General features: G+C 55.8%; 1 protein-coding gene across 1 annotated transcript; it reads right to left on the reverse strand.

Annotated features, from left to right (window-relative positions):
• Positions 1 to 1,358: 1,358 nt before the first annotated feature.
• On the reverse strand, positions 1,359 to 20,823 carry Slc6a7 (solute carrier family 6 member 7). The gene is made up of 14 exons (XM_046460400.1): positions 20,575 to 20,823; positions 15,655 to 15,838; positions 13,576 to 13,707; positions 13,151 to 13,385; positions 11,449 to 11,587; positions 9,972 to 10,106; positions 9,000 to 9,103; positions 8,748 to 8,872; positions 7,958 to 8,070; positions 7,744 to 7,875; positions 7,206 to 7,305; positions 6,913 to 7,013; positions 6,176 to 6,343; positions 1,359 to 2,975 (listed from the first exon to the last, which is right to left on the reverse strand). Exons 1-14 carry the CDS (start codon positions 20,605 to 20,607, stop codon positions 2,766 to 2,768), a joined length of 1,911 nt encoding a protein of 636 aa, XP_046316356.1. The 5' UTR covers positions 20,608 to 20,823; the 3' UTR covers positions 1,359 to 2,765.
• Positions 20,824 to 21,465: the final 642 nt, after the last annotated feature.

The raw sequence follows: 21,465 nt of genomic DNA on the forward strand, positions 1-21,465 counted from the left end.
CAGGACATTCTAGGAATTCTACACTGGGGTCCTACCCCGGAGAGAGCTGACATTTTCCCAGTCAGTTCCCTCGAGGGGCAGGGCCTGGGTGGGGTCTTTTGGGGTCAGTAAAGGGCCTGGATGGATGGGACCTGGATGGGCACAGCTGGGAAATAGGGAGGGTGGCAGAGAGGAGTGGAGGGGCAGGAAGAGCTGTCTGAGAGCATCGGAAATGGAAAAAGCAGGACAGAATAAGGATGGGGCCAGGGAAGGCCAGTACAGGAAACTTAGGCCCTGGGCTGGGATGGCACAGAGGGGAGGGGAGGGGAGGGGAGGGGAGGGGAGAGGAGCTAAGGGGAGGTGGGAGGGGAAGCAGGTGGGACCCAGAGTCTCCAAGACCCTCCAACCTCACGCCCGGGTGAGGAGTGCCTCCACGACCAGTGCTTATTCCTTAGACTGGGAACTATGAGCACCAGTGTCCCGGCCAGGAGCCTGGCCCTGGCTGAGGGAAGAATGCCTGGTGAAGGCCATTCCCCATCCTCAGTTAGTTAGCAAACTGGAGCCAGGCCTGGTAGTGCACGCTTATGATCCCAGCAGCTTGGGAGACTAAAGCAGGAGGATCAAGATTTTAAAGCCAGCCTCAGCAATGGTGAGACACTATGCAACTCAGTGAGACCCTGTCTCTAAATAAAATACAAAACAGGGCTGGGGATGTGGCTCAGTGGTTGAGTGCCCCTGAGTTCAATCCCCAGTACCCCTCCCCCTAAAAAAAATTAGCAAATTGGTCTCTTTCCCCCACCTGGAGCCCTGAACAAAGAGAGATGGGAAGGGCCTGGCCCTTTGTAAAGGGAAATTTATTAATATCCCCCAAAGCACAGCCCCTTCCTTTCCACCCCAATCAAAGCCTTGCAAACACCTGGGCCTCGCATTTGCAAGGCCTGCGGCCCTTTCTTATGGCAAGGCCCTGCCTCCAGTGGGTGGGCAGACCAGGAGATTCTTCCCTGGGACCCCCTAGGCTCCTCCCAAACCTGGTCTTCCAGATCCAGCCCTCACCTGAAGGAAGGGTAGAGGGGACGCTGCAGAGGGAAAGAAGGCAGCTGAGGAGGGTGATGCCTGCGAACCCTGGTCTGTGGCTCACCCGATGAGGACCTCAGCTTGTCCATATGTGACATATGTAGTTTCTAAGGGCCCAGAGTTCATCTTCCTTCCTCAGCTCCCTGCCACTCCCACCACTGCCACAGAGAAGGGCAGAGCAAGAGTCAGAAGCCAGGAGAGCTGGGAAGGAGGCGGCTGAGCCTCAGTTTCCCCATCTGTCCAGTGGGAGCCGGAGCACCCTGTGCGGCCTGCCTTCCACTCTCAGCAGTAAGGAGACACTGTAGGAGGATGACCTCATTTGGTATTTATTAACAATCAACCAAGAGAACACAGAGGGGTGGGGAGATGCCAGGAGAGGCAGGACAGGAGGGCCCGCCATAGCCCCCCGGGGACACCTGCCGCACCCGGGAGGGCCATGTGCTGGACACCGGCTCAGCATGCCTGCGCATCTCATTTCTCAGGGACCCACAGCTCCAGGACTGCCCTCTGCCCTCATGCCTTCCCCGGAGCAGGGTGGGTGGCATCAGGACCAGATGATCCTGTTGGGACCATCTCTGAGACCCTCAGTTGCCCTTGACATTCACAGCCAAGACCAATTTTCCAGCAGCGCCTGGAGCTGGAGGTGATGGTAGGGGCTGCCAGGATGGGGCAGAGGGGAGAGAGGCCCTGGATCCTAAGACCCCTGACTGAGACTACCTCCACAGCAGAGGCTGTTTGTCCTCCCAGGCGCAGGGCACAAGGTCCACTGGGTGAAGGTATGGCCTCTCTGACAGCCTTCCTTTCCCCACCCCCACTCCAGGTCCTAATTCAGGCCACCAGCACCTCCACCCCGCCCTCCACAGCCTCCCACTTCTACCCTGTCCCCTAACCAACCCTGCACAGGTCCAAAATGATATTCTGTATCATGCAAATCCCCTCCCACCCCCAGCCGTCCCTCTCCTCTCTCCTTGCTGTTCTTCGCTCTGACTTGAGCCCTCTTGGAACCTAACCCCAGCATCTCTGGCCACTCTTGGTTTTCAACCCAGCAGGTCAGCTTCCTCCTGGCCCCACCAGGCAGCTCTGGCTGAGGCCCTCCTTCTTTTCCCTCTCTGCAAACCTCCTCCTCCTCCAGGACCCTCGGCTCCCACCCCTTCAGGGAGCCTGCCTGCACACAGGAACCCACAGGGATCTTTCTCCTCACTTAATTTATTGACCTTTAACTCCCAGCGACTTGGGAGCTTCAAATGCCTATGGCTGCCCTGAACCCCAGGTTCAAGTTCAGTTGTGTGAAAGTGTGGAAGGACCGCTTCTGGAGCAAAGGAGGATCTGGGCCCTGAATGAAATGGGAATGTGGTGCCCACTGCCCCAAGAGAAAGGGAGCAACCAGTTCAGAGGCTGGGGGCCAAGTCCTCTCGGCCATGTGACCTTGGGCCAGGCCCCACCCTCCTTGGCCTCACATGTTCATCTGCAAAGTGAAGGCTGAACTGTCTTCTCATTTTGAAGGATGTGTGTGTGTGTGTAGGGGGCTGGCCAGAGGGTTCAGGCAAGGCAGAGGTCACAGGAGAGACTTCAACTTGTCCTGGGGACACCAGCATCTCTGTAGCAATCTCCCATAGCCTCTCAGATTCCCGGCAGTCATAGCTGCCTCTTGCAGCCCCCATAGAGGGCCTGTGTGGCCCCAGACAGGGCCTCCCGTCTGCCTGCCTTCTGCCTCACATCATGGACTCCTCCTCCTCCGCAATCTCTCGGTCCACCTCGATGGCCGTGTTCTCGAAGCTGGTGATGCCCCCGTACTTGCGCATGTGCACCATCAATGGTTTGGGTGACTGGCTCCCAGCCAGCGTGGCCACGTACATGCCTGTCCGGTTCTCCTCCAGCGACGGGCCCCAGTCCATGGCTGGCCGGCTGGCCTGCTGGAGCCTCTGTGACAGAGCAGAGACAGCCGTAGAGACACCAGCAGATGCTGAGTGCTTTCTGCGGCCAGGCAGCCAGCAAAGGCCTGACCAGTCACCTGGTTGAGTCCTTGCAACAACCCCAGGTGGAGGGGGCGCTCTACTACTTCCCCAAAGGAGTGGTTCCATGTCTGAATGAGAACCCTGCTCTGCCGCTTACAAGCTGGGTAGCCTGCAGGTTCCGTCTGTAACTTGGGAGTCAGGAGCTCTCACAGGGTCATTGTGAGGGCTTTGAGATGACGCATTTGGCAGAGTGCTGGGGACAGGGCAAGGCTATGCAGAATTTGGCTGCTATGATCACGGGGCAGGGTCCTCTCCTGAGCATCCCAAGGTGGATCCAGGAGAGGTCCCCTCCGGGTCCCTTCCTTTAAATGCTGAATCCAAAGGAACTGGAGGTTTTAGGAAAAAGCCATGAGACCGGAGAAACAAGGTGGGGGTGACAGCTGGCCCTCGGGCCTCTCTCCGCCCTGACTCTAACCGTTCCCTCTCCGAGCCCCTGCTTCCACGGGAGGAGGGTGCTGCTGAGATGATGACTAAGCCTGGACATTCCAGAGTTCCTCCTTCCTGGACCCCGTTCCCAGAGCCCTCTGCCTGCCCTGCCGGGGAGGAAAGCCCCACTCCCTCAGGGAAAGGGAGGCCACTGACCGTAAGGGAAGCCACAGGCTGCAGGTCCTGGGGGAGATACTGTGTGTAATGCTCTTGGCCCAGGGCCTTGCACACTTGACTTTCCCAGCACGGTGACACTTACTGAGAGGCAGGAACCCTGCTGCTCAGAAACCTGCAATGGCTTCTCCTCTCACTTTGAATGACAGCCAAAGTGTTTACCATGGGCTCTGTCTCCTGTCCCATGAACCTTCCTGACCTTGGTGCCTGCCACTTTCCCTCCACTCCCTCTGCTCCAGTGGCACCCACCTCCTCACAGTTTCCAGGGCTTTACCCCCATCGCCCTAGAATGCTCTCCCCCTAAACACCTACATGGATCACTGTGTCCATTTCCCCAGTTCTCTCTGAACACCCTGGCTATTCCTGAAACTCTGGTTTCTGATTTTTGTTTTGTGTTTGTTTTAAGTATAGCACTTACTACTACAGGGTGTGTTTACTGCCTGCCTCGTCTCCCACCTTAGAACACAGGCACCTTGAGAGCAGGGATTTGCATATGTTCCCAGCTGAACTCCAGTGCCCAGACCAAGTTCCTCCAGCTTAACGCTACTGACATTTTGGTCTGGAGAATTCCAGGGCTATGGTGGGGCTGCCCAGTGCCTGGAAGGATGTTTAGCAGCATCACTGGTGTCTGCCCGCTTGATGATAGTAGCATGGCCTTGTCCCCTTTATCCCCTCTATCTCAACTGACAATGTCTTCAGATGTTGCCAAGTGCCCTCTGAGGGCAAAATCACCCTCTGTGGGAACTCCTGGCCTATCATTGAGCATTTGGCATATTCCAGCTAAGAGTTAGCTTATTTAATCTTTACAGTATCTTCTTGAGAGGGGATACTTACCCTTCACCCACATAGATGTGTCTGAAAGTTAATGCTCAGAGAGATCAGTTAAGTTGCCTGGATTTGAACCCAGGCAATCTGACGCCATCCTACATGTTTTGAATATTCTGCTTTTCTGCCCCCACAATGCTGACTACCATGGGCTCACAGAGTAGCTATTGCGGTCCTTATTTAAAGCTGGAGAAACTGAGGTTCAGAGAAGTGCAGTAACTTGCTTAGGATCATTCTTGCTGTGGGCAAATGGCAGAATTAGGATTCTGATCCTAAGGAGTCCATGCTGGAAGCCCTGGTCTCTGAAGACAGCACTCTTGAGCTAGGCAGCGGCTCCTCTGCAGTGCTGACCGTCCCTCCCAGGGAGCCCCAGCAGGACGCATGCTCCACTGGGTTTGTGGGCAGCTTCTGCAGCAGGGAGGGCGGGAGGTGGTGGCTGCAGGGAGCCCAGTGTTGCCAGGGGCCCATCAGCAGGGTTAAGGACCCTGGGCTTCCTGGGAGCTAAAGCTGGCACCCGAGCAGCCTCCCTGTGCAGACTCCCTGCAGACCACCCCTTTAGTAGCAAGGTGGTGGAGAGGAGGGTTCTAAGGTTCAGAGAAGGGAAGGATTTGCTCATGTCACACAGCAATTGGAAGCAGAGCCCCTATGGTCTGAGGTGTGCGGCCACAACCTGTCTGCTGCTGAGGGGTGGAGGGCATGCACCTTCCTCCAGGTAGAGATATGGAGGTGAGCTGAGGGCAGCGGAAGGTCAGTGCAGTAGGGTGGCAGGGGGCAGTCTTGTGCTGGTAAACTGGCCCCAGGGAGAGGGAAGGTGGAGGGGGAGCGGGAGGGAATGGAAGGCCTGCTTTGTAGCTGATTCTCCACCTCTATGGAATCCAAGCTATTAATGGTTTAACAACAGGTACATACATCCCTGAATATTTAACCATTAGCTCTCATGGGACAGGACCAGCTGGCTCTATTGCTCTATTGCTATAGGACAAGGTTAGGGAGGGGGTAGGATGGGTGTTGGGAGGGTGGTCTCCAGGCTCTGTCTGGTCTCAGGCTCCCTCCAAGCTTAATTCATGATGTCAGCCTCTGGCCACCAGAGACTCTGAGCCCACAGCCTCAAAAGTGAAGGGCTCAGTGCATAGATGGTGCCCTGATGCTCAGAGCGGGGCAGAATCTACTGTGGTCAAACAGCTCACCTGCTGGCCCATAGCAGGTCACTATTTCCCTCTTTCAAGGCCAGTTGACCCCTGTGCCCAACAGCTTGTACTCTCTGTTTTCTAGGTCTCTCCACAAAGCCCTGTCCATAGTCCTCACACCATCATTCTATCCCTGGCCACCTATGAGATACAGCAGGACTCTTGGGCACAGGAGAAGGTGACAGCCCACCCTCTGGAGTCTCTCAGTGGTCTTTTGACTGAATTCCACATAAAAACTTGGGCTGGCCACCTGAGTTTAAGCCCCGTTCTCTGTTCCACTCATGGGGGGACCTTGGACTTGGACTGGTCCAGTTCCGTCCTCCAAGGCCCCTCTTGTTGTGAGGAGCCACGAGTAGAACTTGAGCCCCTGAATCTGCCCAGTTCATGTGGGTCCCTGGATACGGTGTGGGGGCCAGTGTTTTCTGTTCTAGTGGAAGGCCCAGGGCAGGGCACAGGTCAGAAAGGCTGAAGGTGGACAGGGTGGTGCAGACTCACCTCCCAGAGAGAGCCCTCCTCTCGAAGCACAGCCACTAGCATGCCAGCTGGGATCATGAGGCAGGACAGCAGGCCCATGAGGATGCCCAGCAGCTCGGCCCAGGCGGGGAAGCGGTAGCTGCCATACTCTGAGGGCTGGTACTTGACGATGCTATACACCAGCAGGGCCTGCAGGGTGGGTGACCTCCAGCATCACAGGGGCCTCAGGTGGGCCCCAGGGCTTGTGATGACCCAGTCTGAGCTACCTTAAAGCCTGAAATAGGCCAGCCCAGGACCATCCCAAGACCTGAGAGAGCTTAGCCCAAAGCCATGCAGTATCCTAAGTTATACCAGATCCTAAGATGGTCCATCTCTGAAGCCTTTGCAAGGTTGGGGCTAGCCCAGCTCCAAGCTGACCAACACTAAGGCCTGGGACTGCCCAGTTCTGAAGCACAAGAAAGCAAGACCAAGAAAAGACCAAGAAAGCACAGTGCCAAGGCCCCAGCCCTGAGGCCCTTGGGCCTGGGAAAGTCCCACCCATTTTGCCAAAGAACTGTTGAGCTCAGCTCAGCTGAGCTATGAAAGTTGGGGGCCTTGCAGGGGGAGCAAGGTCAGGATCCTCATGCCCACCCTGCAGCCCTGCCATAGACTCCACTCTGGGCCAGGGTGGCCCTACCAGACTGAGTTCACAGAGGGGACCCACGTGCTCAGCCTGGGGGCCCCAGCCACCAACCCACCCCCCACCCACCCGTGGTTACCAGGAGTGTGGCTGGGGACAGGAACAGCCAACAGGCCCTGAAGTAGAGGCCCGGCTTGAAGCCCAGCATCATGTGGATGTCTCGGCAAAACCTCTGGATGCCTGCATACAGGGGGAGGGCAGGAGGAGGAATGGCCCTACCCGTAGCCCGAGACTGCCAGAGCCCCTCCTCCACCCCAAATCCCCACTGGAAGTCCTGGCCTTTGGGGCCAGGGACCCAGGCAATAGGGGCCCCAGGTAGACTCCATTCTCCCACCTCAGGGAGTCTGGACTCTGCCTCCCCCGCCTTCTCACCATACACCCGGGTGACGGCAAGGCACGTGGTGATCACGACCACCATCAGTCCAAAGCTGGCACTGTAGTCATCCAGAAGGACCAGCCAGTACATGCCTCCCTGGAACACAAGACACAGCTCTAGGGTCCCCTTCAGCCCAGCCTCGTTCTCCGCTGCAGCTGCCTGTCCTGGCAGGAGTGAGCAAGAGGCTGCCGGGGGAGCCCTGTGACGCCATGTGACGGCGTCTACCTGCCCAGCCCTATACCAGCGGCACCTCAGGGAGCCTCCCTGCTCTGTAGAACCCCCCTTTTACCAGTTAGGAGAAACAGGCTGAGGGAGGTGAAGTCAACTGAGGTCACTCAAGCAGGAGTGAAGCGTGACCCAGGCCATTCAGACTAGGACTCTCCATCAACAGGCCAAGCGACCTCCCTGGGGAGACCGGGCCTGGGAGGGACAGCTTCCTTCAAAAGGGGGATTCGTAGGCGGCTCAGTGACCACTCCTCCAGGCCACAGGTACCAGAGTCCAGCTCCCGCCATCCTCCCTGCGGTCCTACTCACGTCGGTGGTGAGGATCAGCCCCATCAGGTACATGGCCACACAGATGAGGCCTGAGAACACAGCTTTCTTGGGCCGCAGGTAGTACGGGAACTCGTCCGTCACAGCTGTCACGATGGTCTCCAGAAAGGCGAACTGGACGGTGGGGGCGGCAGGCTGGGGTCAGGGTTCTGCCTCCCCCACCCACACCCCAGCCCAGCCCAGGCACCAGGCTCACCTGGCTGTCCAAGCCGAGGGTCAGAAGCATGAAGAAGAAGAGGAAGGACCAGAAGGGGGACAGGGGCAGCATGGTCATGGCCTGTGGGTAGACCACAAAGGCCAGGCCGGGGCCTGGGCCAAGGGCACACGGGGTCAGCAGTTTGGGGCATGCCATGGCCCCCACATTCACACTCAAATACACACGATCACACACACGCATTTGGGCATGCTCATTTAGCTCAACTCAGAGACATACACTGAATGTACCCTTCCAACGCTGTCTTAACTCCTAGGACACATTGTAGGTGCTCAATAAAAACCTGACAGAACGAGGGTCTTGATAATGAGTGGGTGGACAAACACAGGATCCAAACATAAAACCTCATTAGAACACACATTTGTTTGTACCAAGAATCTCACTAACACACACTTCCATATCCACTGGCACCGCACACTGATCCACAAGATCATCCTCACTCTGATTCACTTACACACAGACGTCTCACCCAGGAAGTGACACAACTGGACAAACAAGGCAGGAAAGATAAGACAATCTCCTACAAAAACTCATTTACCTCCTGACACAGATTAATGTACACTCATTTGCACACCTATGCCTTTGCACTTGGACATCCAGAGACCAACCAAAAGATGTTCATTTGCATGCACATTTGTGCAACGTGCACACACACACACACACACACACAGCATACCCATCCACAACCTCTCTGGTCCACACGTATGCTCCCTGGCCCAGCCCCAGCTGTGGCCGACACGTGCGTTCACACTACACCTGGCAGCCTGCCCACCTGCTTTGGCTACTTGGTCCACAGGCACACCCAGTTCCTGAGACATATAGCCCAGCACGGAGAAGATGGCGAAGCCAGCCAGGATGCTGGTGATGGCATTGCCCAGAGTGACGATGAAGGTGTCTCTGCCAGGAGAAGTCCGGGCACAGGCCAGAGTGAGCCGGCCACACCCTCTACCCCTGAGGCCCTCCCTGGCCCGCCACTCTCCTTCCTGCTTTAACCCCAGGCTGCGGGGAAACTGCAGGCACTGACCTATAGATGTTCTGGTGAAATGTGTTGTAGGAGGCAAAGGTGAGGAGACCCCCGAAGCCCACACCCAGGGAGTAGAATATCTGAAGAGCAGCTTCGATCCACACCTGTGTGGGCGAAGGACAGAGGTGAAGGGCGGAGAGAAGGGGCTGGTTTACAGCGGTGTGCAGAGGCCCAGGAAGAGAAGCAAGGGACGGGGCTGGGCTGGGGGACAGGCATGGGGAAGAGCCAGCCCCACGACATGGGCCAGGAAAGACCCTGCTCCGACTTCCACTGTGGGGTGTGCGGGGCTCCTTTCCCCTCTCGGGGCCTCGGTTTCCCACCTAGCATATAGCTCACCTCTAAGCTTGGTTCAGTTGTAAAGGAAGGAGCACCTAACGTAGTTTGCAGTGGATTCATCTGACAATAAGCCCAGGTAACCCTTGACTTCCTGCCTAGAGTCAGAGGGACCTGCACTGAGTCCCAGCTTCCCCAATTAGTAGCTGTTTAGCCCCAGGAAGCCACATCGTCACCCTGAATTGCTGATCCCAGGGCAGGAAGGACTGCACCACTGCTCCAGAGCTCAATGCCAGGGCACAGTCAGGCACTGTCATGGCCAATAAATAATAAATGTTAGCTGCTGGTACCCTGTTGTTCTTGTCATTATTCCTAATGCCTTCCTTGTATGGAGTTCATCAGATCTGGGCTGAGATTCCCACTGTCACTCTCTATCTATGTCACTTTAAGCTTGTCACTAATTCTGTGGACCCCAGTTTCTTCATCCATACAATGGGGAGAATAATGTCTACTTCAAAGGATTTTTTAAAGGATGATAAATGACATGAGTATATAGGAAAGACCAGCCCCAGTGCCTGCTGCTGGGAGCTCCCCACTTGGAGGTCTCCTGCCTTCGGTTCCCCCACTCCCTGGAGCCCTCTTTCCGCTCCTCCATTCAGGTCCAACCCCTTGCTCTGCATCCCGCCCCGAGAACCTCACCTTGGAAGACAACAGGTGGTGGAACTGGGGGGTGAGATAGAACTGGATGCCCTTCCAGGCCCCAGGGAGGGTCACTCCGCGGACCAGCAGCATGAGCAGGATGAGGTAGGGGAATGTGGCCGTGAAATACACCACCTGAGAAGTGACCAGTGGGAAGCTGAAGGTGGGGGACCCCCCAACCCCTCCTCTTCCTGAGATCCTCATCAGAGACACTCTCCTTCCCTACCTTCAGGTGGCACAAGCCAGGAGCCAGCCATCATCCTGTGTGCGTCTCCTCCGTCCCTCCTGCCACCCTCCATCTAACCATCAACTAAGTGCTGTCACCCTGCTCCCCAAGTGCACCCCAGGTCCATCTCCACTATTGCCCCTGGTCCAGGCCAGCATCACTGGTGAGTGGCCGGCTCACCCTGGCCTGTGCCCGGACTTCTCCCGGACTTCACCTTGCCCCTGCAAACCTGCTCTGTGAGGTCATCACCCCCAAACTCCCCTCTGTCCTTCCTCTTCCCTCTCCCAGCCCTCCAACTACTTCTTTCTTGAACCCTGTGAGAGAGCATCCCTCCCTGCCTTGGCTGTGACCTTCAGCACCCCTCCTCTCTTTCTATATGCTTCCTGCCCTGTCTTCTTTTATTAGCTCTGTTTCTTGGGGTCAGCACCCCTCAGCACTTAGCAGAGAGACAAGTTGTAATTTACAAATGACCAAGTGAGCGGCAGAAGGTTTCCAAGTTCTTCGAAAATGGCTTCCTTGCCCCTCCATTCCCTACAGTGGACTCCTGTGGCTTTGTCCCCTCAGCATCTAGTTTGCCTTCTTCAGGTAACGGTACCCCAACTTGCACTAGTGGGGTGGACTCCATCCTCAGCACAGGCACCTCACTCTCCCAGCCACAGAGATCTGCTCAGGGACTGGGGCACAGCCCAGCCTACCCAGCAAGACTAAATTCTACAAGATACTGAGGAAAAGGTGAAATGTTCATCGAGAAGGTCAAGTCTAAGTCTAGAGCTGCTGGGGCAACCTCAGGAACAAAGCCTGAAGCCTAAAGGAAGACCACACAGGGCAATGCATTGCTGGGAGACCAGAAAAGCCAATTACTGAAAATATTCGTGAAACCCCTGGACCCAACTGTGCCTGAAGCACACCCTCTGGACTCCAACTGAGTGTAACATCTGGGGTCAGGTCACAGGCATCTCCAAGAGCCCTGATTCATACCCACCCTCTGAGCACTCAACAAACTTGCTGGGCCCCTCCAAAGTGCCAAACCCAGGGTAAGGATGTCAACTTGAAAACCCTGTGGATGCTGCCCTCAGCAGGCTTCTGGTCTGGCAAAGTGGCCTTCCCCTGATCCCTCTTACTTCCCATCTGTCATCAGTAATGTCCCCATCTCAACACCTACCCCTCCCCTCTTCCCAGGGAAGCCTGTCCTTATCCCAGCCTCTGGGAACCTCTGCCCTGCCCCCAGGTCTCTGGTCTCCCGGGCTTCACCTTGCCCGAGGACTTCACACCCTTGAGGATACAGAGGAAGACGATGACCCAGGCCAGCAGCAGGCAGAGGCAGAGGTTCCAGCGGATCTCCCCAGGACTGCCGATGCCCTGGCTGCCCTGGATGTGCAGGACATAGCGGCTGTGGAGATAAAGAGCGTCCTCTGTCATCCTGCCACACTCTACAAGCATGGGGCAAAGCTGTGTCCACCGTGCCAGGCCCCGTGCCTCTCCTCACAGCCCCCTATCCTTTCCTGACCAGCCTGTCCCAGGAGGCTGGCCTCTGCTGGCCCCACATCAGGCTCCCTTCCTCTTCCACTTCCACTTGGGTTTGGGTGAGGGGAGGTGACAGCGGGAGGCTGATGGTGGAGAGGTGAGGGTGTGGACATTTGCACACATGTTTATACACACTTGCACATGACCATGTGCCATCCAAGAGTCCAGCTGTGCCTATATCCCTCTGAGCCATGGTTCTTGCTGGGCAGCCCTCGTCCAAGGCTCCTTTTCCCTTGATTCCCTCCCCTCGCCTCCTTAGTTCAGGGCGGGCAGGTGTCCACCTGTTCCATGTGCCCCACGTTTCCTTGTGGATTCCCTGACCCTCTGTGGAGCCCTTTTACTAAACCCCCTTCAGTGCCATCCGCCTCCTGCCCCCACCCATCTGATACAGTGGGCCATGGCATTGCCATGGAGACCCCTGGCAGCTTCCAGAGACACATCAAGTTCTTTGGCTTGTCCTTTCCTACGGGTCAGAAAGACTCTTCAGCAGGCACAGAACTTTGGGAGGCCTCGAAATGGAACAGAGAGATGGACCATGTTAGGGACTGACATATTTTAAGATATGAGGCCCATTTGGGAGAAATTCCTAAAAGCAGCTCCATGCAGAGGCAGGGATGGTGGTACCTCTGGCCAGCCAATGGCCCCTACCCAGAGATCAGGCTACTCTAGAATGTTCCATGAGATTAGGAATCAGAAGTACTGAGTGTCAATACTGCCTCTGCCATTAATTATTGAGCAAGCCTCTGGGCCTTGCTTCCTCGGCTATAAAATGGGGCACTGGGACAGGCTGATAAGCCGCGATGTCCTTCTGATGGCCATGGCTCCCAGGGCTCACAGTGTGCCTGGCCCTGTGCTGATGGCTTTACGCCATTTCCTTGTTTGAATCTCACAGCTGTCCTGCTCCATTATAGACCCGACTCTCCTCTACGACTAATCTGACATGCTCTTTACTGTGTATGCTTTTTGCCCTTTGATGTAATAGGTGCCCAATAAATACTTATTAAAAATGAATGAGTACATGAGTGGTTAGCATCCTATTATCACTGTCACAAAGGAGGAAACAGACTCCAGAGTGTCACTGTTACTGTCATCACCAACACCATCATTATCACCAGCGAGCTTTTACTGAGCCTTTACTACCCACCAGACTGGACTGCCTGATTTACATGCAACGGCTTCGGAAATACCTACTATTATCGCCTTCGTTCTAAAGACAAAGCGACGGGCACCAAGCAGATTGCTCCAGGTCACACCACTGGCAGGTGAAGGGCTGGCATTAGAGGCCAGAGTCCTCCCACCCTAGCACCTGGACTCTGCCTTTGAGATGACACTGAGCCCCTTGGGGGTGCTGCTGTGTCCCCACCCTCTCTTCGGCTGCCCTGCACGGTGTAGGGGACCCTGGGCCCGTGGCCAGGCGGGGCTGCCTGACCTCCAGTACTCCTCGCTGGGGCTGACGGTGCTGGTGAGGTTGAGGGGCAGCGCCCCGTTGCCCTCCTTGGCGCCCCGGTGCTCCAGGCAGCGGCCTGTGTTCCACCAGTTGCCGCAGTGCTCCCAGGGCAGGGTGCTGGTGAGGGAGGCGAAGAGGTAGAAGAGGACGTAGGCGATGATCATGTTGTAGTAGATGGCCACCAGGCCCACGATGAGCAGCATGGCCGCGCCCGCACCTGAGGGGCAGAGGGGGGCCGCTGGGTCGCTGGGCCTCGCCCTCTGCAGAACTCTGCAGCCAGGCGCAGTGGCCCTCTGGGAACCTGTCACTGCCCAGGGCTTCACGTCCCCCTGCCTGGAGCTTAGTGGGTGCAGTAGAGCAACCTCCCCGCCTCCAGAGGCCCAGCCCAGGGACCACGGAGGCCTCACCTTTGAAGAGGGGGCTGATTTTCCAGACAGCCAGGGGTCCCAGGCTGGAGAACTGACCAAGGGAGAGCTCCAGGAAGAAGAGGGGGATGCCGCAGATGGCCAGCATGAGGAAGTAGGGCACCAGGAAGGCACCTGCAAGGAGGAAGGTTGGAGGGGCTCGGTGGGTCAGCGCCCCCCGTGCCCAGCTCTAGCCACCCGCAACGCCCCCGTGGTCAGACACCACCGGCTGGTGCACACAGCACTGCTCCTGTCCACTGGGACTGTGCACTCGCAGGGCTGTCGTCTCTTCATCCCAGGCCACTGAGAGCACCCGGTGCCCGGAACAGGGCTGACGGGAGCAGACACTTGAGAATGAACCAGGGGATGAAGGGATTTTCTATAGAAGAAGTGTGAACTCCTCACGGCAGAAGTCAATGCTCTGCGGAATCTGGCCCCAGTCCTCCAGTCCCCTCTCCTCCACCCCACCTCAGACACTCGTGGCTGCCACCTGTGGTTTCGTGGGCCAACATCCTTTCCCTTTTCTTCTCATATAGGCAGCTTTCTCCTTCAGAGAACCGCCCACCACCATATGGCTCTGGAAGAGCTGCCGTCACACCAGCCAGCGCCTCTGCCCTCCCTCCCGCCCCACTGTGGGCACATTTCCCAAGCCGGGGACATCAGAGATCTTCTCTGTAATGCTGTAGAGACTCATTCAGACAGAGCAGTTCTGGAAAGCTCTGGGGTGGCTAAACCTGGCCGAGGAGCTTCAGAGTCATTCCAGAGATGTCTCCACCGCAGCTCCCCCAACCACAGGGAGGAAGCCTGTCTCAGGAAAAAATGAGGTCAGCACGCAGAGAGAAAGAGCAGGAAACAGGAGAGTAGAGGGGCAACTGCAGATGCCGGAATTCCAGGAGTTTGGGAGGCCCCTCCAGGCACACATTCCTAGACACAGAAATGTATCTTTGCTTTGTTCATCTAGTTTTATGTGAATTTTTCTCATTTTATATCAAAAAACTTTCTTTTTTTGGTATTGGGGATTAAACTAGGCGTGCTTAACCACTGAGCCCTATACCCAATGCTTTTTATTTTATTTTTTTTCCAAGACAGGGTCTTACTAAATTTCTTAGGGCCTTGCTAAGTTGCTGAGGCTGGCCTCAAACTTGTGGCTTCAGTCTCCTAAGTCACCGAAATTTGGGGCATGGGTTACCAAGCCTGGCTTTAAAAGTAGGACTGGCAGAGATTGTTGGCAATACAGAGACCTAGTGGGAGCTAGGTCTGGAGAAAACAGTCTCAAGTTGGACTATGGGGTCTGCTACTGTGGGACCTTGGGCAAAGAGTCTGGCCTCTCCAGCTCCCAACAGCCTCATCATTTCCATGGTGCCTACCCAGAAGGGTTTTTTTGTTTGTTTGTTTTGTTTTGTTTTTGTGGTGCTGGGGATTGGACCCAAAGCCTTTGCATGCGAGGCAAGCACTCTACCAACGGAGCTATATCCCCAGCCTCTGGGAGGGTTGTCATCAGGGTTAAATAAGACAGGCGCTTAGCCCAGGGACCTGGCAGAGGAGAATGGCGCAAACTTGGCTATTGTTAATGAGACTTAGAAGAGTAATGTGATGGAGAAGCAGGGGCAGAGAGGATTTTTTTTTTTTTTTTTTTGTAATCTAGGAGAGACTGTGTTTGCATTCTGAGTGGAAGGAACCAGGAGAGGAAGAAATGTTGGAGATTTGAGAGGGGGAATGATTGACAGAGAAGGACTCTAGAGGAGGAGAGGGAAGGGGGAAGGGATGGGAAGAATATCAAAAGCAGGTTGATTATTTACAGGCAGACACAGGCCTTTATCAGGAAGCCCAGGCAGCTCCCTCTGCCCATCATTCAAGGCCCAGTGGGTACTGAGCCTCAGGAAGACAGCAAAGTGGGTATCCATCCTGGGCATGGGAGGGATGAGAGAGGGGCATAGATGATGGAAAGGGACAGGGCAGAGTAAAGTCCCCCTCCCAGGCCAAGGTCTCCAGCAGTCAGTGGCTGAGACCACATTCTACCTCATTCTACCCTGAGCCTTGGCCGGTCACCCCTGATAGCCCTCAACAGCATGAGGCCCATACCTCCTCCATTGGTGTAGGCTCTATAGGGGAAGCGCCAGACGTTGCCCAGGCCCACGCAGTAGCCAATGCAGGACAGCAGGAAGTCCAGCTTGCCTGTCCAGTTCCCCCGGTCTGCAGCAAAGTCCACATCCATGTCCACATCTCCCTGGTCGCTGGGGGTCATCAACAGGTCTGGGGTGATGGGCTGCCAGTAAGACCAAAGTAGAAAGCGAGAGTGAGGCCAGGCTAGAGCTGTGACCCCATGACAAGAGTGTAGACTTGAGCAGGCAGAATGGAAAGACACTCTACCATCACACAACCCAGTGCTCTGTGTGGACTCACGTGGTCACATGCAGGAGGGCCTCGTGGCCTGGCAGGGTGGCTTGCGACACTAAGAATACTACCTGGTCCTGTCTTAGCTAACAGAGGTCAAATCAAGAGATGGCCTTGGTTTTATTTTGATGTTGCTGCTGCCACCACTGGTGATAATGGTGGTGGTGGTGGAGGTTGAGGTGGAGGTGGTGATGGTAGAGGTAATGGTAATGGTGGTGGTGGAGGTGGTGATGGTTGTGGAGGTGGTGATGGTGGAAATGATGGTAGTGATGCTGATAGTGATGGTGGAGGTGATGCTGATGGTGGTGGTGGTGATGGTGGAAGTGATGGTGGTAATGCTGATAGTGATGGTGGAGGTGATGCTGATGGTGGTGATGGTGGTGGTGATGGTGGAAGTGATGGTCTTACTAATGGTCACCAACTACTGGGCACTGCACTAAACATTTTACTCATATCACCTGTTTTCTTTCTTAAAACAACTCTGAGTTGAGTACTCAACTAAGGGTCATTCCAAACATGAGAAAAACTGAGGCTGAAGGTCTTTCCCTGGTTGGCTAGAGAAAGAACTAGGTCCTGAGCCCTGAGTTTCCCGGGATTAAGGGCCTTGTCTTTCCTCACTATACTGGAGTTTGTTTCCTTTCTAGGCACTTGACTAAGACAGACACAGACGTGTGGAGCATGTCCAGAGGGCAGATGGCCAGATGGAAGGGTATTCGGGAAAAGAGGTTATAGGGGGACAAAGGGAAGAAGCTGGGAGCCCTGAACACCGGAAGGTGGGACTTGGTGGGACGTGGGCTCCTTAAGGGAGGGACTAGACTTATGCCCTATGGTTCAAGGGGGCTTACTGAGGACTGTGGATTTTGGCTCTTGGGAAGGAAAAAGCTACTTAAGCCCTGATCTGTCTCAGAAAGTTGCAATCTTGCTGTCACAAGAGCAGATAAGAGCAGAGGAGAACAGAGGCCAGCTGTCTCTGACATCCCCTTCCATGACTCCAAGTGGGTGGAGAAGTCCACTGGGCATTCTCCCTTCTCGCTGGGCTGGGAGAGGTGGCCCGCCTCCAGCCACTTGGGATCCTGGACTCAAGTCATGCAAAGTGCCATGGCTGTAAGCACCTACAGGGAAGTCCAACAGTGCCAGGGTGACCATCTAAAATTCTAAGAGCAGTTCTCAGCCAGAGACCCAGGAATGGTCAGGAGAAAGGGCAGCCACATCCTGCCTGCCTTTGCAATGTACAGCTGTGTTGGTACCAGGCCTATTGGTGAGCAATGTCAAGGTCTTCAGATAAGTAGAAGGAGCCCTCACCTCCTGCTGAGCCATGCTTTGGAGGAAAAGCAGAGTCAGGGGACTGTAATTCTAGTCCAAAATCTGTGCTAATACAGTGCGAGACTTCAGAAGCCTTCTGAGCCACTGTTTCCCCTCTGGACAATGAGGGCATTAGATGGATCAGCATTTTCAGAAACATGTCCCTTGGGATGTTATAGGTATTCTGTGGAAAAAGCATTCTTGAACCAAAGCGGTTTGAGGAAAACTGGGGTTAACACAAAACAGGACATGTTTCTTTGCTACAGGAACTTTAACAAGTCAACGTGCATAATGACTCCCAAATAGGGACTAGAATGAAGTATTTCCAAATTCTATTTCAGAAAAATAGTCTCAAAAAGCAGCATGCTAGGATGTACATGGGGAATCGTGAGTCTATACAGTCTCAGTTCTGATGGTCCATGCCAAGATTCACCAGAGATTTTGCTGGAGCCACTTATAAAATCTGCAGGCCAGATCGGAGCCCTGCCCAGGGGCTCAGTACTTGCTACGGTCAGACCGGTTTCTTATTCTAAGATTGTCCATGCTAAGCAGGTGGTGACAGGGGAGGCTTTATGGGTATTGGTCATGTCATCATCGCTGGGGTCAAGAGGATGCAAGGAGGACTGGGGCGTGTGGTTCAGTGGCAGACAGCTGGCATAACAGGTGTGAGGCCCTGGGTTCCATTCCTAGCACCACCAAAAAAAAAAAATGGTGACAGAAAAGTAGAGATGTCATGAGAGCAGCAGGACCAGGGGTGTGTGGCTGCAGTGACAGAATTGGGCCGTGCATCAGGTGGTGGCAACACTGGGATAACAGCTTGGGCTGACTCTCAGTGACAGTGGTGACCATAGTAGTAGTGATCTTGTCTGAGGCTGGGCCTGGTGATCAGCACAGCTTAGCATGATTAAAGGGGATGGTGACCATGACAATGACAAAGATGCTTTTAAAATATCATTCTCCAAGGGTTGCTGGACCGGCGGTTCCTTAGCTGGGGTCGGGGACAGGCTGAGGTGAGGGTGGCAGTTCCCACATGCACATGAAACCCTCCCTTTCCCTAAGGCCGCCTCTCGGGCTGGGGGAGCACCAGTCTTCTAGAACCTCTCACTCCCAGGTGGGCTCCGGGAGTGAGGCTGTAGCAGCCAGTAGGCAGGCCTATCACCTGAGACCCCCTGCCCCATTCAGGCCAGCTGACAGGAGGTCCTGATAATGAGACTCCTCTGATCCCTCCAGAGAAGCTGCCCTTTCCATGCTCACAGAGCAGTTCCAGCTCTGTTTCCATGGAGACAGGAGTTCCAAGAGCAGGATGCTGACAGCTCGTCCCCCTCCTCCCCCAATCAGAGGGAAGCTTGTTCCTGCTCCAGGGCCAGGGTATGGGGTCCTTCAAAGCTGAGCCAATCAGGAGCCCACCTGCAGCCCCCTGCCTCACTGTGGGGTGAATCCCAGGAGGTTGGGACTGGTTGGGAGACAGAGGATAGGAACCAAAAAATGGGGCAGGGTCAGAAGCTACAAGAGTCACTTCACACTTCCACCTATGTGGGCACTCTCAATCTTGAACCCCCCACCCCCACCCCAAGGTCATGCAGAAATGCAAGCCTGCGTTGTCAGACCTCCGCCCTCTCTTTTAGGGATCAGCAAATGTAGGTCCCACTGCAGGGGCTGGGAGAGGCTGGACTGCCCAAGCCATGGCTATCCTCCCTTCTTCAGGACAGAGATAGACAATAGGAATCTGAAGTCCAAGTTCATTGTTGTGTAGGGGAGGAAACCAAGTTTCAGGGAAGGGAAGTGATGAGCCCAAGGTCAAATATTTAAGTTAAAGGCAGAGCAAGACTAGGACCCATGTCCTCTGACTCCCAGTCCAGTGCTCATCTCTGAAAGATGCTGGTGCTGATTCTAGCATTTTCTTATTCCCTGCTCTCTTCTGTTCAAGACCAAAAGGGACCCTGAGAGAAGGTGGCCCCAGAACTGCCCTATTGGTTCTAGGTTGCTTAGCCTCCTGCCAGGTAAGCAATAAGCCTCATCTCTCTGGGCCTCAGTTGTCTTTTCTGTAAAATGGGGATGATAAGACCTCATTTCAGGAATCATTGGATGATTGAATGAAATAAGGTTAGCTAAGCTCCCAGAAAGACTTCACGGCACATGGCTGTTTACATAATGTGTGGCCACAGGCAGAGAGGGGTAGGGGCTCTTGTGGAAAGGAGAGTGAAAAACAATGGGTATAGGTTCCAAATGACTCACAATAGGCCCCAAGAAGTCACTCAGGTTGGTCAATTAAAAAGACCCACCTACTGCTGAGGTTCTGAGTCTGGCGGCCCAGGGCAGAGCCCCTGAATGAGTGCAGTTGGGCAGTAGGTGTGGGGAGGAGACAAGCCCCCTGATGTCTCCTCCCATTCATTTCCCCTTATGCCCACAGTGCCCTGTGTCTCCACCTCACACAGGGGAAGGGAGGGCTTTAGTGTCTCTGTACCGGGGAAGGCCCAGCTTAGAGAATGGAGCAGTCCAAAGTCACAGGGCAAGTGGCAGCTGCAATAATAGTAACCAGGGATTCCGACTCCTTGGCTAGGGCTGGAACTATTAACTCCAAAGCCCGAAAGCCTCCCCCAGTGCTTCCCCTCCCCACACCCATAAAACTTGGCTGGGAGGCCCATCCCCACCCAGAAAGGTGGGGAGGGGCTGAAGTCTGTGGCCTCGGTCCCCACCCCAGCTCCCACCCTCCACCTCCACTGCCCATCCTCTTGGGCCTCCGATTCCCGCTTCCTGCCTCTGTTTCCCTTCAGCCTGACAGAGGGACAGCCTGCGGTCTCACGGGGGAACGTAAAGCTGCCAGGAAGAGGCAGGGGGACAGGGAGGAGGCAGGTGGTGGCCCAGGGGCAGGAGCAGGCAGGAAAGAAGTGGGGCTGCTGGAGGCTGGCAGAGGCTGCTCCAGGGGAGTACCAAGACACGCGCCAGGTTGATCCCCCACCCCGAAACCAGTCCGGCTCCGGGCTGGCTCGGCTTCTAGGGTCCGCCACCCTGCAATCAGCGGAGGCGGGCGCGGGGCAGGGGAGAGGCGGACGTGTGGCCCCGGCTGCCCGCTCCCCGGTGCATCCCGGGGCTGCAGCCACCTGTTCGCGCGGCCCCGGCCCCGTGCGTCCCAGCCCCCTCCCCCCCCCGTGCCAGGGCCGACCCCGCCCCTCCCTGGGGTCCGGCTCGGCGGGGCCGGCGGAGCCCTGCGCGGCCAAGACCCCTCCCACCCCATCTTGCCTCCGCGGCCGCCAGGCGGGCGGGCCCGCAGCCCCGGCTCAGGTGCGCCCGGCCCTCGCGCCCTACCTTGCGGAGGTGAGCTCCCTGGAGCTTCTTCATTTCGGAGGGCGGATGCTGGGCTTGCGGGCTTGGCTTCTCAGGGTGCAGACAGCGGGCGAGGCAGCGAAATCGTCCACCTGTCCGCCGGCCGCTGCGCCTTTGCCCGGCGGCTCCCGCGCACCGGCTGGGGTGGGCACCGGCACGGGCGCAGGCGCTGCCGTCTGACGGCTGCGGGTGTGGGGCGCCCGGCCGGGCGCTGCGAACCACTTGCCTCTCTCTGCGCAGCGCCCGAAGCTGGCGAGACACCCAGATAGACCCGCTGACCGACCGACGGCGGCTGGGGGATGCGGGCGCCCCCGCACGCAGAGCTGTGAATTGGAGGGGCCAGCGCCAGTGGGGAGGGGGGGGGGGTTTCCAGAGAAACCCTTGGCCTCAGCCACCACCGTCTCCTGTGTGACCTTGAGAGAGTGACCTGCCCTCTCTGGGCCTCCCTTTTCTTCCTTGAGCAAGGAAGGAGGCAGGTGATGCGCAGGGACACTTGACAGCCCAGTCTTGGGATCCAGCATCCCCCCTATCTGCTTTGGGAACTTACTTAAGTTCTCTGCGTTGCAACTGCTTCTGGAAAATGGGAACAAGAATCTCACTTCCCTTACAGAAGTGGAGGAATTCACAGACATGGGAACCAGCTAGCGCAGGGCCTGGCACATCGTAGGTGCTCAGTTAACATGTATTGGCTGACTGAGGGTTGTTGGCATCCACCATTAGCAGATATTTATCCAAATATCTAATCTGTCCATATTTATTGAGCATCTAAAATATGCCAGGTCCTGGCAGAGACTTATTTTCCCAGCCTGGAAAGGCAGGTGTTAGTCCTCCTATTTACAGATGAGGAAACTGAAAGAGAGAGTTAAGTCCCTA

Source organism: Marmota monax, unplaced genomic scaffold (genome assembly GCF_021218885.2).
Source record: "Marmota monax isolate L192 unplaced genomic scaffold, Marmota_monax_Labrador192_F-V1.1 WCK01_AAM20220418_F8-fsc00006, whole genome shotgun sequence".
NCBI lineage: Eukaryota > Metazoa > Chordata > Mammalia > Rodentia > Sciuridae > Marmota > Marmota monax.